This window comes from Petaurus breviceps, unplaced genomic scaffold (assembly GCF_028583685.1).
Source record: "Petaurus breviceps papuanus isolate PSGF00001 unplaced genomic scaffold, PetGlider_PUasm1.0 227, whole genome shotgun sequence".
NCBI lineage: Eukaryota > Metazoa > Chordata > Mammalia > Diprotodontia > Petauridae > Petaurus > Petaurus breviceps.
The window spans coordinates 11,492,798-11,511,606 of NW_027185896.1; the positions used below are offsets into that span (position 1 = coordinate 11,492,798).

At 45.9% G+C, this 18,809-nt stretch overlaps 1 protein-coding gene across 1 annotated transcript in view; it reads right to left on the minus strand.

Moving 5' to 3' along the window:
- Positions 1–386: 386 nt before the first annotated feature.
- Positions 387–18,809, minus strand: part of P4HTM (prolyl 4-hydroxylase, transmembrane) — a 32,002-nt gene continuing 13,579 nt past the window's right edge. The window contains exons 3-9 of the mRNA XM_069095769.1: positions 17,727–17,917; positions 15,920–16,016; positions 12,475–12,637; positions 10,027–10,212; positions 6,021–6,111; positions 5,354–5,477; positions 387–2,546 (exon numbers count right to left, since the gene is read on the minus strand). Coding sequence (XP_068951870.1) covers positions 2,329–2,546; positions 5,354–5,477; positions 6,021–6,111; positions 10,027–10,212; positions 12,475–12,637; positions 15,920–16,016; positions 17,727–17,917 — 1,070 coding nt within the window. The 3' untranslated portion in view covers positions 387–2,328. The remainder of the gene's footprint in view (positions 2,547–5,353; positions 5,478–6,020; positions 6,112–10,026; positions 10,213–12,474; positions 12,638–15,919; positions 16,017–17,726; positions 17,918–18,809) is intronic.

Below are 18,809 nucleotides of genomic sequence, written 5' to 3' on the forward strand. Positions count from 1 at the left end.
ACTCTCCGCCTCCGATCCGGTCTGCACCTAGTCGCCTTCAACCACTAAGCGGATGCGGGCCGACCGTGACCCTCGAGCCCCACAGAAAGTCTGGGCCACTCGAGGCCTGTGACTTTTTATTTGGCCGTTGGGTCTGCACGCACTAGAACCTAGAATGAAGCGAAGGGGCCGGGGCGAAGGCGGAGGAGTGGGGGCCCCAGACCGAGGTTCTCCCGCCAGCCGCCCAGGCAGGCCCGCCGTGGCCGCAGAGGGTCCAGGCCCCTCGAGCTGGTGGCCTAGAGCTGCACTGGGTGCCGTGCCCGTGGCCCACGTGACGTCCGTCCCACTGGGAATTTAAAGACTGGAAACTCCAACCACCACCAAAAATAAGACAGCCGTCCAGAGGCGATTTTTAAGAGCGTTTTACTTTCAAGTACTCCTTTCTCCCGTCCATGAAACTGCGCGGTCAGGGGGAGAGACAGCAGGTGCCCAGCAGCAGTATGGACTGGAGCCCGGGGCGGTGCAGACGGGTCATGCTAGTCTGTGAAGTTCTTAGGCCGTTACCGTGTGTTAACCAACCCCCAGGCCTCAAGAGTTCACTTTAGAGGAGCCTTTTTTGTGCTGACCCATATTTTTACAGGAGGCAGCTCAAGTCTAAGTATAAAGGGCTTCTTGAGGCTCCCCCTATGCTGCCCCTTCTTTCAGGGATCTAGGGTCAGTCACCACGGAATTTACCTTAGGATAACTAGGTGGAGAAACAAAGAGAGGCCTCTTTTGGGTGCATAGGGGGTGGAGAAGCAAAGGGAAAGAATACACACACCCCAGAATGAACCCCCAGGTAGCTGCAGGAGTATTTGCATATATCAGTGTGTATGAGGCATGGTTGTACACAAGTTACCAACTGCAGAGATAACAGAGAGATGGCAAGGAACCAGAAGGTGCAGTGGGTGTCCCAGTTTCAGAACCGTTACAGGCAAAGTGAGTTTTCTGAAAAATTCTTCTAGTATAGCAAGCACCTCTGAAATGGCAAACAGGCCGCAGGCTGTTCTTCAGGAAGTACCCCTAGGACCCAGTCTGTCAGTTACCCACTGCTTACAAAGAACACATGAGTTTAAATGAAAAAACAAACAAAACATCACTTCATTCCATAAAATTGTTACTATTGCACTTTAAAAGTTTCCCTTTTTCCCCAATAATTTATACTTCGGCATGATTAAAGCCTATTTTCCCCTGAGAAGAAACCATTGCTAGTGCCCGTATGTGGTATCATCCCTCATCCTGCTGCAGGTAAGGCTCCTGGTCCTGGCTCTGTCATCAACACCATGTGACCTTGGGCAAGTCACTGCTTCCTTAGTCTAGGGTCCTCCTCTGCAAAAGGAGAAGACCAGATGAAATAATCTCTAAGGTCCTGTTCAGCTCTGACATGGCTGTTTCTCTTCCACATGAGCCAGGCCCAAGGTTGAACCCTGAGCACCAGGAAGACTGGCCTGTGAATCAGAGGCATGAAGCTTTGAGGGTTGCAGTATTCCTTACAATGGGAAGACCTGAACACCCATCTTGACCTTGTCAGGATAGTGGAACAACAAAAACAAAAAGGAGCATTTCACTCCGGGTTCCAAGTTCCTAGAGAAACTTAGGAATTAGCCAGTATTCCCCTACCCACACCTTCCCAAACCCCTCCCCTGGAACTCTTAAGCACCAAATCAGCTTTTTTTTTTTTTTTCTGGTGACAGTGACATTTCTACAAATAATTCAAGGGCTTAAATTCTCAACTATGTGGTGTGAAGGTGAGAATCAGGCTCTGGCCTATTTCCCTCCTTGCTGACACACAAAGGGCTTAAGGCAGACTTCAAGCTTTTCCCCTTTCCTCCACCAGGAGACTGGTGCCCTCAAAATGAACCTCTTTCTTCCCCAGCCACAGCCTAGGCTTGTACCAGGGAGCTACTAACTACTGGAGGATTTCTATGGAAATTTGGGAACAAAGAGCCTTCCCTCCAGAGGGGCCCCCAGAAGCCCCAGGTCTGAGCTCACGGGCTGAACTCACTTGGACTCCAAGGAAATTCATTCTTACTTTGAAAATCCTTTCAGGCCTTTTTTTCCCAGAGAATTTCCATGGACACAGGGCAGTGGGGCTCCTCTGAGTGCTCATGGTTGCCACACTTTCTCACTAAATCAACATTCTGACTACCCCAAGCCTAATACCTCAGATATCATCTTAGAGCCTTCCTGGCAAAAAAGGCAAAGAACTATCAGCTTCCAATTAAAGCAAACTGTGCCAAGGCTGCCACGGCTGTTCCTGAAGAAGCTGTTCCAACTTGGTTTGTGGCTGTCTCTGGCCCCACCACTACGTCAGAGCTCTACATGCACATTCTTATAGGATTTGTCCACCGTCCACTCGGCCTGGGCCTCAAGCTCCTCCTGGGCATAACGAGCCATCTCCTGATGGAACTGGATCTGGCGATTCCTGCTGGGGTCTACGTTGATCCAGTTGTTAGCTATCCATTTGGTTCCCTGGGTGACCAGACAGCCACCATGCAATGAATATTCATCTAGTTCTCCTACCCAACCTGGAGAAAAAGGGAGAAAGATCAAATAATAAGCCACCCACCCAGCAGAAAACAGAGCTTGGATAGGGAAGAGCTCATGACTTGAATTGCCTATCAGAGCTATTTTGAGAAAGGACTAGGATCCAGAGCTTGTCTAGGCTCTGAAAGTGACTCTTCCATTTGCAAGAGAGATCTGAGCCACATACAAATGCTGCACCTCTTTCAGCTACACAGGGGTTCATGGGTTTCTGTTTTTCTAAGTATAACCTCATTTTTTGTCTCCAGCCCTGATCTCTCTTCTGAGCTCCAAAATCCATCTCCAAATTCCTAACAGACAACCTTACCTGGATATCACCCTGGTACCTTAAATTCAACATGCCCCAAATTGAGTTTATCTTTTCCACTAAACTACCTATCTCTGACTGACTTGATTAACCGGTCTGGGGAACCTCCACTTGGTCTCCCATGGTCATAACCTTGGGTTATTATCTTCTCTTTCCTCTTCCCTGCTCTTTTCATATTCAGTCAGTTAAAAGCATCCCATCTATTACACCTCTACATTCTTGCCTCCATTCTATTGTACTTTTTTATGGTGACTTGCCCCATTTGTAAACTCTCTGAGAGCAAGGACTGTCTTTTTTTTTTCCCCTTCTTTATCTTTTTACCTCCAGTACTTAACAAAATGCCTGGGAGGTGGTAAGTACTTAATAAATGCTCTTTGCATAGTTGACTACACCTGAGTACAGGGCCTTGTCACTGACTCTTCATGACCCCATGAACCAATACTGTCTATGGGGTTTTCTTGGCAAAGATAATGGAGTGGTTTGTCACTTCCTTCTCCAGTGGATTAAAACAGAGTTTAAGTGTCTTGACCAGGGTCACTCAGCTAGTAAGTGTCTAAGGTCACATCTGAACTCAGGACTTCCTGACTCCAGGCCCAGTGCTCTATCCACTGATACCACCTTACCATCCACTTAGACTATTACTGGACTGAGGAAAGCTCAAATGTCTTTGTTCAGTACCCAAGGTCCTAAATCTGCGGCTACCCTACATTTCTAAACTTATCTCATATTACCACCTCCCTGACCTGCCAAATGTCCTGTCTATTGTTTATGATGTTTCTGATGCCCCCAACCTATGCTAATAGTCCCTCCCCCAGTCTTATATGAGGACTGGTTTACCTGAATTCCTATCCATCCTTTAAATCCGAATTCAAATGCCATCATCTCCATAAAGCTTGCCTTCATCTCCTATAGTACCTCTCCAATGATGCTGAAAAGAAACCTAAAACACCCCAAGCTTTTTTTCTTAAATGAACGTACATCTTTTGTTAATAGGTATTAAAAATAATCAGTTTAGAGGATTTTACACCAAGGTTTCTGCCAAAGTTTTGTTTTACAACTGAAGAATCCTACCACTATGAAAAAGTTTGAGAATCACTTTCCTACAGTATGAATTACAGTCATTTGTCTATGTATCACATCCCCACTATGAGTTATAAGGGCAAAGGCTATGTCTTACACATTTTTTTAGACTGGGTCTCCCTATCTTGTCCAGACTAAAAGTACAACAGCCACTCATGGGCTCAATCCCCAGACTAATTGGTACAGAAGCTGTTAGTCCCACTGCCTCTCCAAATCCCTGAACTCAAGGAACCCATCAGCTTCAGCCTCCTCAAGGAGCAGGGATTACTGGCACACATACTGCACCACCACCTCTGGCATTAGCATTCTCAATGCTCTGTCTCTCTCTCTTAGTTCCAGGCATGGTGTTCTGTACATAACAGGCATTTAATGAGATGTTCACTGAACTGAAGATACTATTCATTCTATTTAGCATGCCTTCACCACCCCCCACTACTCTTCTCCTTACCCAAACCTTACCAACTCTTCAAGGCCCACCTCTCATCCAGTCTCCTTCAAGAAGTCTCCTGGGATTGCACCAGCCTGGACTGATCTCCCCTTCCTTTGAGATTTCCTTGCACTTGATCCTACCACTCAAGATGTATAGAGCTAGTATAGACTTAGATCATCTAATTCAACTGGTTCATGATACTGGGGATAAAAGAGCCTCAGAGAGGGGAAGGAACTTTTCCAAAGGCACACAAGTAGAAAGGGTTTTCCAATTCATTTTTGGTGGTCTTATATGCTGTCTCCTTATTATCTATTATTTCCATGTATATGTGTATCTTATTTCCCCAACTATGTACAAGCTTTCTGAGATTAGAGACTGTGACTTCCACCCTTCACAGCACAAAGGCTACAACTGGAATTGGGGTCCTTTTGTTCACAACAGTTACTGTTGCTTGATGCTCTCCTGTGTCAGTCCTCAGGTCACACGGCTATGAGACTGACAAAGCACAGCTATTAAAGTGTCAAGTGGGACCTTCATGGAAATGGGAAAGTTCAGAAAGAGGTAGTTTAGTGAAGAGATAAAGGGAGTGAGGGGAGGGAATATCAGGAATATCATATTTTCCAATTCAGACATATTTCATTTAAGGTAATGAGAGGACGCTGATGCTTTGAAACCTCTAGGTTTCAAAGATGGTAGATGCAAGAAAGATGGTAGAGCAGAAAAGGGTCTCAGGGGATCATTTCGTCCCACCCCCTCAAATCCAGGCGGGGGATGAAGTGACTAACAGTGAGGTGGGACAGAGCCAAGGCAAGCAGCTCTCAGAGGAATGCTGGGATCCCAGCTTCACAAGCCTGAAAAGGCTAATGTCCTAATGTCCCTAAAGTCCCACTGAGGGCACCTAAAGAAGGGAGAATCTCAACAAGGGCCTGTGCTTATCTCCTGAGGAAGCACACCACAGTGGGGGGGCACTGTACCTTGCCCATCAGACAGGTAGTTGTACCAGAAGACAGCTGTGCCTTGGCGAGGCTTCACTCTCAGGTTCCCCTTGTCACAGTGTTTCCGGGTGTCTCGGAGATCAATGTCATTCTGGATCAGGGACTGCAAGTGGCACAGCAAGTAGTAAATGTTTGTGCTGCCAACACAGGAAGAGCCTAAGAGAGAGGCGAAGTGTGGGTGGGTATTTCTAACTCCTACCTCTTGTCAAATTTCCCCACCCCTGAACCTGGCAGAAAGCCAGATTTGGAAAGATCCCCAGTACCACCTGTGTTAGTTCCCGAGGCAGCCTGTGAGCTGTTTCCACTTAAAGGCAGAGCCTGAAGGATCAATGCAGGAAAACTCATCACTAAAAGCAAACCGACTCTTCCCCACCCCCACGTTATTAGAAAAAGTCAGTTCCTGCCATTCTAGGAAGCTAAACAGGAAGAAAGAGAGGAGGACTTATGAGCTGAAGCCCTGACCCAGGGCACATTGTAAAAGGCTTCTGCCATTGGGCCATTCCTCTTATTCAAGCTCTGCAGGTCAAGTTGACCAAGGCCTTCACATTCTCTCTGGAGGTCATCCAGCCAGTTTTAGAGAGAACCATGCAGGCAAAAGCGTGCACAACGAGGGGAATCAATTTGGTCACAATCCTTGTTCCCTTACCAGCTCATCATAGGTCCTGTTATCTGCCACTGGGAAAGTTGTCTCCCCACCACCAGTGACATTGTTCAGGTAAAACAGCACGGTCACATAGCTTTAAGGCAGGAAAAGGAAAGATAGCCATTAGGATCTCAGAGTCAAAATCGAAGGCCTCATGGCATGCAAGAAAGGGTGCAAAATGAGGGTAGCAAACTTAGTCCTCACCCCCAACCCAAGCTTAGCCTTCCATCTGCTTGTTTCATTAATCAAGGCACAGGGTGCGGAACAAGAGAGGTTCAAGTCCTGCTCTCTGAGCCAGGAAAGACACATTCAGAGTCTGATGATCCATTCCAGGTGTCACCATCTAGAGGTGCATCGAGACAAGGGCAACTGGGATGGCAAAGGTATGGAAACCATGCTATATGAGGACTAATTAAAGGAATTGGGAAGGTTGAGCTTCCTAAGGGGAAAAAAGGCTGTGGAGAGTAGGGCAGAGGTAGAGGCAAGAGTATGATTCCTATCTTGCAGTATCTGAAAGGCAATTGTGTGGAAAAAAGCATTAGACTTTGTTTTGCTTGGCCTGAGAGGGTAAGCAATAATTAAAAGCAGCCCAAATGTAAACATCCCATTTAACCAAAGTATATTGAGAGCCCTCTCTAAGCATAGTAGGCACACTGGATGGAGAACTGGCAGGAGAGTCAAAAGCAGCCAGGTTCAAGTTCCACCTCTGAGATATGGTGGCCAGAATGATGACCCTGGGTAAGTCACATCATTTCCCAGCATCCCAGGCAACTCTCTGAAATAAGTTGCCTAACAGTTATTGATTGGCATTAGTAAGATTCCCTTGCCTGGAATTCTAGCAGAGGCTAGATGTTCTCTTGTCAGGAGATTATAGAAGGGACTTCTACTCTGGGAGGGAATGAAGCAGATGAACTCTGAAGTCCCTTCTACCTCTGCTTTCTACAAATATACCATAATTTCCGCAGGAATAAGTAGAGGATCAGTCAGCTACATGACTAATGCATGACCAAGTACTACCTTTGTTTCTGTGCTGTACTAGGCACAAGAAGGATAATATTATAAGACTCAGAGGTTCCCAAAGTGGATGATACTGCCCCTGGGGGGCACTGGAATGATTCATAGTAGCCTCAGATGCAGCTGGGGGCATTGAATAAAAATAAGGAGATAATGGAAGCATAGGGAAAGAAGAGAAGAAAATTTTGAAAAACTGTTCATATGTGTGTTATCTGCTGTGTAACAGAGTTAAAGTCATAGTGATTACATTATTTTCCAAATAAACACACAAAATGCAAGGTATAACCAATCAGTGGTCAAGTCCATTGACAGGTCTTAATCAGCAAGTGTTGGCAGGCAAACATATAGCCCATTGTCAGGAAGTCCAGCATGAATCAGCAGGAATATGTGTATGTAATGACTTCTTTACAATACAATACCATACAGTTACATGATGCAATATTGTGTCAAAAAAATTTCAATGCAAGAAAGAAACTACAAATTTACAATAAATTATTAAATTTAAGATACATCATTTAAAAAATTATATATATATTTTTAAATGATGCCAATGTTTAAAAAAAACCTGTTAAGGGGTTAAAGAAAGTAGATTTCTAGGGAGGCGCTGAGTAATTTTTTTAAGGGGGTAGTAGGCCAAATAAGTTTGGGAACCTCTGCTCTAACATGCAAGGAGAGACAGCTAGGTGGTACAGTGGAGAATGCTGGGCCTGGAGTCTGGAAGATCAGAGTTCAAATCTGGCCTTGGATAATTACTAGTTGTGTGACCCATGGCAAGTCACTTACCCCTGTTTGCCTCAGTTTCCTCGTCTATAAAATGAGCTGGAAAAGGAAATGGCAAACCACTCCAGTATCTTTGCCAAAAAACAAAACCAAACCCAAATGGGGTCACGAAGAGTCAGGCACAACTGAAAAGGCCTGAACAACAACAATCACAAAAGCTAACAGGATCTGGGAGTAAAACAGCAAAACTCAATGATCACTTCCAGAGGTTCAGTTCTGAAGGCTCACAGACTAATACTTTAGTACAGCAAAATTCTCAGGGTTACCCCTGCCACTATTATAAAAATCAGTATACAAAAGTTGAAGATCTCCTTAAAACAGCTGGGAATTGGGGGGGCCAGGTAGCACAGCGAGTAAGAGCACCGGCCCCAGTGTCAGGATGACCTAGAGATCGAATCCCAGGCTCAGACACTTAGCACCCACCCAGAAACACCTGGCCGTGTAACCTTGAGCAAGTTACTTAACCCCAATTGCTTAGGGGTGGCCAGGTGGCTCAGTGAGTAAGAGTACCGGCTCCAGTGTTGGGATGACCTGGAGATTGAATCCCCAGCTCAGACACTCAGCACCACACCCAGAAATAACTGGCCTTGTAACCTTTAGCAAGTTACTTAACCCCGATTGCTGGGGGAAAAAAAAAAAACAGCTGGGAATATGAGACCAGGCAATGTCAGATTTGAGAGGTCAAAGTTGAAGAATCATTCACTTGGAAGGGATATTTGTAGCCACAAGACCAGATCACAAAAAGAACCAAGGACAGAGCTTCAGAATTCTATTTTTCTGTCAAGGATACCTATGGGTATAACTATAAGAAAGGCAAGGTTTAGAGAACAGGGAGACCAGTAGAGCTCTTGAATTGCTTTATGACAACTATTTCAATTAAATTAATCCAAATTCCTCTAGCTTCAGCCTCAGGTTACTCAACTGTTCTCCTTTTTTTTTAAGTTAAGAAAGGAGGGAAGAAAAAGGATACAAGATCTTGAGAATCCAATATTCTAGGAATTCCAATTTTATCTTTTAAAAAATACATTTTTGTTGATCTCCATCATCTACATTTCCTACTGTATCCTTTTTTTTCACCTCCCAGAGAGCCATCCCTTATAATAAAGGAAGTAAAAAACAGCTCAGCAAAACTAACCACAACCTATGGAAAGAGTCTGTTATATGCAATATTCTATACCCCTGGTCTTCAAAGAAAAGAGGGAGAGGTTGCATTTTTTTTCTTTTCAAACTGACCAAGCAAGCTACTTAGATTTAGGATCATGATGGGGGAAAAGAGTAAACAAATGGACCAGAGAAGACTTCAGAAAATTAGGAGAACCAAGCGAGTAGAAATTTAGCAGTATCAGATGGTGCAGAAAGGTCTCTGAAAACAAAAGCTGAGAAAAGGATTTTGCAGATTTTGAGAAAAGGAAGAAGTAATTACTGACCTCTAATATGGGTTACAGTAGAATAATAGGGATAAGAATCAGATGAAAAGGTGTTAAAAAGGGAGTAAATGAATATCATATAAAGACCATACATTTTCAGTTTTAAAGCAAAGGGAAGGAGAAACATAGACCAATGGCTAGATGGGTTATAAGGGCCAAGTGAAGTGTGTGTGTGTAATATATATTTGTCCTTTTGAAATAATGAATACTGATATGTTCAAAGGCAGAAGAAAAGGAACCCATGACAAAGAAATTAAGAAAGGGGAAGGTAACTGTGAGAGGAAGAGCACAGGGGAGATGGGAGAGTTGAAAGGAATGAAAAATCACAGACTGAGATGAAGATGAGTGTAATATGAAGGAGCTAAGTCTTCTCTGTAAGAGAGGGGCCAAAACCATTTGACAGGGGTAAAATGGGAAGGAAGAAGTCAGAGATAAATGCTGGGCAGCACATGCTACAATCAATGACTCAGGAACTGTCAAGAATGGCTCAGGACCAGAATGGAAGACAGACAGCTGGACTCTATAATGGGCAGCATCTGAATTCCTACTTTGTGGAGCTTACCACACCCTCATTCCCAAATCTAGTCATAGAGATTCAGAGCATTTTAGAGCCAGATGGGAGTCCAATTCCCCCATTTTTCAGAGGAAGAAACTGAAGCCCCAAGAGGCTGATTTGTTCAAGATCACCCAGATGGTTAGTGGCAGAGTGCAGACTAAAGCCTAGTTTTTCCTCCCTCCCAATACTCCTGTCTTTCTATTCTGTGGCAGGGCTAATGGGAGGTCCTTACCGACAAGAAGTTTCAAAGGGCGATGTCTCATTAGCGATGAGCTTCGTATGGCTGCAAGCTGTTTCTGGAAACACAGGCCCACTGTCCATGTGGGCATGGTAGTGCCCGCCCTGGTCATACCGGACCACCTGCATAGGCTCACTGTGTTCCACAATCTCTCTGGGCAGACGAGTGAGACGGAGAACCCTGGCAGCCAGAGCAGAGCAGAATGTGGTGAGGTCCTGGGGGACCCCCTGCTGTTTCCTTACTCACTTCCTTACAGGAGACCTGACCTCTTTCTACATCACAGGAAATGTCTAGGGATGGGGATGTGCAGGCGTGCTCTGGGATCTCCCAGCTTTGGGCTGACAGGCTGTTGCCTTCAAGGAGTGAAGCATTTCTAGGCGGGCCTTCTCATTCTCCCCTCCAAGCCCTTCCAAAGCTGGTACACCTGAAGAGCCGTGGATGTGGGATGCACCGCTTCCTTCAGAGGTGACCCTGGGCAAGTCTCCTCACCACTGGGCACTTTATTGGGTTAGATGCCCTGGGAGGACCCTTCCACTTCTAAATCTAAAGCTACCTTAGAGCCAGGCTAGCCATCCTTGGGAGGCAGGCAAGGGGACCACAAGATCTGGGCATCATGTCCCTTCCATGTTCCCCATGGGGGAAATCCAGAAGAGATTTAGTCACATGATTGAGAAAATAATTTGAGCAAGACAAACCATGCCCATCATCATATCTAGTGTGACTGAAGCCCCAGGTGGTCTCCAGTCCTGAATCATTCCTAGCCCCCAGTAGAAAAGATCCCATATACTGAGAGATAGAAGATCCTCAAAATGATCAGGAATCCAGGAGCTAGGAATCTCTTAGGAGAGATACCCCTTCCCCCACCCCAACAACTCCAAACTGGAATGAATTAGAGTTAATGGTAATTCCCTCCGCAAATTACATTCCCAATCCCACTTGAACAGAGAAGACAGCTCAGTGGGAAGGAGTGAGATTAGATTTCCATTAAGATTGGCCCCTGCTCTCAGACCAATCAGTCCATCTGGAGAACTTCTCCACAGAGCTAAGGAAGCACCATCCTCCCATTTCTAAACTATCCAGTCACACCAGGAAAGGAACCTCGGAGAAGGCTAAAGGGGAGGACAATCCACTAGAAGAGATCCTCACTGCTAATTAACTAAAAACAAACAGCCAGACCATTTTTAATTCCAATTGTGTCTAGTTAGCCCCTAATTAGGGCATATTTGTTTTAATTAAATACTTATCACCTGCCGATTTCAATTCATGACAACCCAATTTTAACCAATGTCCCATTTAATGTCTCATTAACTAGAGCTTGCTAAGTCAATTTAATACATTCCACACCTTCCCAAAACTTCCTAGTGTTCCTTCAGTCTAGTTAAATACAAAGTGAGGACCCCAGGGAGGAGGAGCTTTGACACAGCCTAAGCCAGCCCCCACTGCACCATGTACTGCAGAGGCACAGTATGCTGTGCTGCTAGTAAGAGGTCTCCTGTGGTGGTGTTCTTGGGTTTACCAAGAGTCCATATATGAGCCCATACTGGCTCCTTGCTAGGAGCAGGAGGCCTCCCCCACCCCCTCTTCTTGGCCCAGTTGACAGACCTTCCAAGGGTGGGCTTATAGTGATGAAGTTGTTCAGGAAAGAATCCCTCCCAAGAGGGAGCTCTGGATGCCCTAAATCACCACCCCAACCCCTATTCTGACAGTCCTATAGCCATTCAAGCTACATGGCCAGAGGCTTGGGAGGGTGGCATGGCAGTATCCCCTCTTAAGATGGGTATTCTTCAGGTTTCTAATTTGTCTCTTCACAAAAGGCCTTGTTCAGAAAGCTCAGTGCTAGACTTGGGAACCAGGAGCTCTGGACTAGCTGGGTGACCCTGGGCAGATCACTTATCCTGTCTGGGCCTCAGTTTCTTCATCTGTAAAATAGAAATATAACTATTTGCCTTATCTACCTCACAAGGTTGTTGTGAGGAAAGTTCTTTGCTCAACTAAGACATTTGCAAAGTGTTTTTGCAAACCCTAAAGCACCAAATAAAATTCTGTTATCATTCTTCTCAAAGCCAGAGGGCTTTCCATTAAACATCCACACCCTGTCCTAGAGTTAGATGCATCAGCCAGCTCTCCCAAGGGAACTTTAGAAAACAACAGCTTTTTTCTTTTGAAGGACCCTAGGAGGACCCTCCTCTATCCTGGCAGACAGCCTCTTAGACAAGCCTTCCTTAGCCTCCTTCTCTTGCAGCAGTAAGGGCCATGCCCACTCACAAGACGGTCCTTATCTGGGGAGGGGGAGGGGGTGGCGCCTGGAGCCAAAGCCATGCTTGACTGTGACCATCCCCACTCTGAGCACCAGGAAATCAGGCATGGGGATCGGTGGGAAGCTCAGCCAGTCAGCGCCATGCACAATGCTTCCTTTCCCAGCATGCCCACCTCGAGCCTCACCTCTGCCGGACGGCTCTCATGACCTGATGGGCGCCCTCGCCCTGGTACAGCCACGCGTGCTGGCTATTGCGCACCAGGTCGCTCACCTTCACCTTCTGACTGCCCATGTACTTGTGGAAGTCCCTGAGGTTTAGCTGCTTAAACTCCTCCAAACTTAGCACACCTGTGGAAAGCAAAAAGAGGAGACCTTTGCTGGTGCCACTGGACGCTGGTGATGTCCTCACCACACACACCAGGAGAGCCCCTGGGTCCAAGGCTACCTGGCTTTGGCATTTATTTGTAGCCCCAGGGCCTGGCACACAGTAAGTGATTAATAAATGCTGACTTGTTGCCTGACTGAGATCAAACTACAGCTGGAACATGGTAAACCCTGGACACAACATTTTAGGAGAGATATGGCCAAGACAGGGCATTTTCAGAATAGGGTGGCCAAGGATGGTGAGAGAATGCCAGGGCTGTCCTATGGAGGTGAGAGGAAACGTTCTGTGGGGTCCAGACAGCAGAACTGAAACCAATGGGGGGAAATGTACATGGAGGCAGATTTTGACTTAATATAAGGAATGGGTAACACATACCTTCCTGAATATAACAACTTTCTAATAAAGCTGGTCGATAATAAAATAGACTGGCTGATGAGATAATGAATTCCCCAAGACGGGAGGTGTTTTAAGTAGAAGCTGTCAAGCAAGGAATGAAAAATGGAGAAGGAATTTTTGCCCTAAGTAGATAGTGCACCAGAAAACCTATGAGGTCCCTTCCAACTTTAAAATCCTATGATCTGTACATCTCTCTCTACTCTAAAAGCATAAATGTATTAGGTACAACAACCTTTGAATCCACAGTCTAAATAACCTTTTGTCCTAAAAAAAATTACCCCAGTGAGGAGAGATGACTACAGGTCCCTAGGAGAAGGGGAGGCTGCTGGGTAAAACATACATTCCTCTTAGTATGGCCTTTTCAGGGAAGGAATCTGGGTTTCTAAAAGCCAGACCGATCTGAAAGGAGGGCCAAGCATGCTTTCTAAGGGCAGAGTGTGAAAGCTGAATATCCAAACAAGGAAGACCAGATGTCATAGACTATCAGGCTACCCACCCTAGGCTTCCACCTCTCCCATGGGGCCAAATAGGAATCCACAAGTGTTAGTACCTACTGGAAATCCCACGCATGCTGGAGACACCATCTGCCTGTCACACAAAGACACAGAATACTTTGCCTGTCCAACTTTCTTGAATGAAAAAAAATCAGCCAGATAAGGTGTTTTTCTGAGGTTTCTCACTTCTTTGTTTATTTTTAGCAGAAATTAAATAAGCTGCAATCACATCTGGGATGAATTTAAATGTCTGAGTTTAGTGTTTCTGCCATAATTCCATCTTCCTTTCCTCAAAGGGGAAGACAAAAAAAACCAAAAAAGCCCAAAGAAATAAAACCACTTTTCTATAATCAGATTAGCTTGTGAGAACCTACTAAGATATTTCCCTGAGTTTCCTGGGTCTTGGTCACTGCAGGCCATGAGGGAAATGAAAGAAAGCCTACAGGCAGAAGGAGGTTCTAGAAGCCCACACCCTGGCTGAGCTTCGGTCCCTCTGTCCCTCGGGGGAACAGCCAGCATTGCTTCCCAGCATGTTGTGTGAAGGTTTCCAGTCTTACTTAGGCATCAGGACTAAAAGAGGACTGTCACTGGATGCAGTCCTCTGAACCCTGCCCAGAGTATCTCAGACACTGGAAATGACCTGCCTTTCTCACACCTGAACCCTGCAGGCTCACATGGCTGGGTGACAACTGCATCCAAAGGAGGCTAGGTGAAGACGCCAAGTCCAGTGATGAAAACGTCAACAAAGCTACCCTTCTGGTTATCCCTGAATACACCACCACAGACAGCCCTCACACTGACATCAGCAGTAGCCTGGCAGGGCAGACAGGATGTTCAGTGACTTTCCTGTGCCAGGATGCAGACTTCCATCTCTCATTGTACACCTCATTCCTCCTCCTTGCCGCAACCAAGGACCTGCCTGGTGCTCCCCCAGAAGTCTGAGGACACAAGGCCCTCCACAATCTGGCACTACCTTACCTTCCCAACCTTTCTCATAGGATGGCCTGTTTCTATAACCCCACACTACTCTTGCTTCCCCAAAGAGCCCCTGTGCTTCCTCTGATCTCCACCCTTGGTATATTTTCCTTTTCCCTATTTACATGATGAATTACTTACTATACATCCTTTAAACCCCAGCTCATATCCCTCCTTCAGGAGTGGGCCTCCCTTGATCTTCTCTCCTTTCTCTCCCTACTGGAAACAACATTTCCTCTAGGACCTCAGACAACACTTTGCTACTACAAAATGCATTTATCATGCAATAGTGGATGTTATAGTTATTTATAATTCATCCTAAAAGTTCCAAATAGATACTTAAGAAACATCTGTTGGAAATGTTGGGAAATGGACCATTACATGTTCAAGCTTTTCCTCACATAAGGATAGGAGGAAGCTGAAGAAGACAAGGAGGAAAAAAGAAAGGCCCCAGCTCCAGAGGGCTTGGCATTAGCTTAGAACGAATCAAAGCCACTCATGGAGAGGGCTAAAGGCTGCATCATCTCAGTAGCTTCCCAGAGATGTGACCCTGCTTTTGTCTCATGAAAAGGAGGAAGGATGACCAAGGACTTTTAGACCCCAGCTGAATGCTAATGGTATCAGCGGTTTCTCCCACAGAGGGAATGGGACTGGATTTAGCACAAACCCCAGGAACATGGAGAACATGGAGCACCACAAGCCTCAGTGAATGAATTCTTTGGTCACCCTAAATGACTGCCCAGAACTCTCAGTCCCATCCCTTTTAAGGGACCTCCAGAGGCAATATTGGTGATCGTGGTGCCTATAACTGGTCCAGAGAACACCCCTCCAATGGCCTGGCTTCATCCCAGTCTCCCCATTTTCTTTTTCATCTGAATCCTCCCTCCAGTCCAATCAAACCCTAACTTTATGAATAAAGTTCTCAGGGATCTCAGCTGAGGCTGAGATTTTAAGCCTGGCACAGAGTGAGCACTTAATAAAGGTCTGTTCTTTTATTTGCCTCTAAGCAGCTGTGTCCTTTACACTTAAAACCAGCCCACCTCTCAAAGGTTCCCAGCCAAGAAATCAAATTCAGGTCTCCAGCCTGGATGATCCTGAGAAGCAGAGGACATCCCCAGGTATTCCTGGGCACATCACCACAGCTCCCCACTCCTTAACAGGTCCTTCTTCAAGATGGCCCCATTGAGGGATACTACTCTAGGCTGGAAGTTTGATGAAAGGGAAAGTCAGACTGGAAGCGCTCCACCTCTCTGGGGGCCTATACACAACAGGTACAAGATGGCAGAGGCTGGTGCTCTGGGGAAGATTATCCCCCTTGGGTAACTGGATTTAGCACAAACCCTGTTGAGGGTCTATGCCCTTAGAACTTTCCAAACTTACCATCACCATCAGGATCGGCCTTGACAGCAGTGTACATCTCCCGGATGTTCTCAGGCGTCATCCACCTCCCATTCCCCAAACGAGTATGGGTCAACACCTGAAATGACAAACACAGATTTGTCTTACCTGGATGGAACCTGGAAAGGTTTCCGGGATCAGAATTATGTGTAATTCTCAATTACAAACTATCAGCGGTTCCCTGATCTTGTGTTGTCCTCTCAGGCCTTTCTATATTTGTGCAGTCTTTCCCCAACACCCAGAATTTCCTCTTTCCTCATCACCACTGTAGAAATCCTTCTCTTCCTTATAGGCTCACCTCCTCCATGAAGACTTTCCAGATTTGTCTCCCCATCCCCAACCAGCAGAAAGTATTCTCTCACTCTCGGATTTTCCCTAAAGCATTCTGTCTCCATGTCTTTATAAAGTAGATCACACTCTATATCCTATAGTAAATTAGAAGTTCCTGGAGACAGCACTATCATTTTTTATCTCCTGACCCTTAGTGCTTAGTACAGTGCCTTTTACAGAGTAAGGGCTTAAGAAATATTTGTTGAATTGAAATTTGTTGAAAGAAGAGAAAATGTGATGCCCCAAGGAAAACATATTTATATTCTGAACAATAGTATTTATATATGCCTTAAGATTTGCAAAGTCCTTTATAGGTATTATCTCGCTGGACTCAACCAACCTATTTTACAGATGAGGAAACTGAGGGGACAGGAAAGAGAAGTAATTTGGCCACACAGCTAGTAAGTGTCTCAGGAAGGTCTTCCTGACTCCAGGTTCTGTGCTCTTATCTCTCAAGATCTACCAGCCATGTTACACCACAGATCTGCTCCATACATATGTTGCTGAAATATTTAAGATAATTTTTTTTTGTCATCTGAATTCTAGATATTCAGTGCTCCAGGGTAGCTGGCTCCAGGTCACCTTAAAGAAAATCCTTTGTAAAGAACAGGATCATAAGATTTAGCGTCCTGAGGGGCTTGAGGGATCACCTCAGTCCAGCCTTCTCATTTTATAGATAAAACAACTAAGGGTCTGGAGGTGAAGTGACTTGCTCAGGGTCTCCAGGTTATTTAGTAACAAAACCGCATTTCAATCCATTCTCCAAACTGATAGCTCTTCTTACACAGTAAGCCAGTCTGGCATCTATAACATTCATTGTTTAGTTCGTAAATAAAAGTGGATAATCCCCATAATAGTAACCAAAGAAGAATGCCCAATATTGGCTTTTTCAAGGGTATCCAGGCCAGATCCTTGGCCTGACAGAATAGGAGCGAAGCTAGAGGGAGCCTCATGTTTTTCTCCAGCCTGCCCCTCCCCCCCCCAGACTCCCTTAGCTGTTCCTGCATGGGAAGACCCAGCTGCCTTCTGAGAGGCTGGCCAGACCAGGGAAAACAAAAAGATTCCTAGGGGACACATACATGGAAGACTCAGGCCCTGCAAGGAGACTGGCAGCTGACAAAATTAGGCAGTGAAATCCAGAGCTCAGGCCCTCCGATGCGGAAGGACAGTACTGGAGGGAGGGGGGATTCCTACTGGGATCTGGACTTCAATGAGTTTCTGAGTGTAGGAGCAGCTGCTGCTCTGGGGAGGGGAGGGGACAGTTTTACCCTTGAAAAAGCTTTTCTAAAAAAGGTTATGGAGGGAGCAGAGCAGATTTTACAATAACACTACTGATTAACCCTGTGCTGCCCGTTTGGACATACAGGTGGCTTGCCCAGAGGACTGTGAAGGAGCAGGGGCCAAACAGAGCTCCTTCCTCTGGGAGAAAGTACTTCCCCAGCCTGCCACCCCCCTCTACCTCCTTGAGCTGTAGCCGCCCATCCTGGTTATGGTCCAGCAGGTTGAAGATGTCCATGGGGCTGACTTCAATCATTCCCATGGCTTCTTCATAGTCGTCTGTGGGCAATGTCTGGCTCTTCTGCAGCCCTTTCAGCTGGGCCAGGTGGATAATCAGCTTGCACTCTTCCTCACTCAGAAAATTGGGAATTTCTGCCAGGAAGAAGAGGGAAAGACCAATGGCTGAATTACCACTTACAAGTAAAGCATCCATCAACAGCACCTGAGAGACAAAGCAAAGTTGAGGAAATCTAAGCTGTCTTCAGAATCCATTAGCTTCTCCCAGCCACCAGTTTTCTCACCTGTAAAATGGAGAGAAGCACAGACGCAGACGTAGACATAGACACAGACACACACACCTTTTATATCTGGGAGTGGGTGGGGAAAGGGGGAGAAAAGCCTGGAAAACCTTGAAGTACTTTAAACTGTACATTATTATTGCACTTATAAAAGGACTTGTTTCTCCTTCCTCTCCTCACCAAAAGGCATGACAGAGGGTTACTATCTGGCAGGTCCCTGATGGTACCTGTAGGCCTGGCAGTTTCTCGGTAGAAAACCAAGAGTAGGCATTTCAGTCACCTCATTGATGGCAATATTTATAATAAGTGAGCCTGTGGTGTGGGAAAAGGCCAAAGGCGCCAGTAACCTTACACCCTCTTTAATGATTGGATCCTATCAGAATCCTACACTGTACACAGTGCATTACACCCCCTCAGGAGCCCATGGTCTATGGGGATCCCTAAGAGACTGTATCAGCTGTGCAGGAGGAGCCACATACCACCCAAAGCCAGAGCAGGGCTGTGCCAGGGTGATTGGCCCCCAGGGCCTTCACTTACATCAGGTGACAATGAAGCAAGTTTCCTTGAGAAACTAAGAAAGTAGTTTAATAGCAATCAATAAGTCCATCACTAGCCATCCACTCATTCTGAACCTAGGTTGGAATTCTGCAGTCACCAAGAACAGGTTTTGTTTGGGACTAGGAACTTGGGCTATTGGCTCGGATGGTCACTCAGTTTTCTGGCAGCCAGTCAGCACTGGTTCCAGT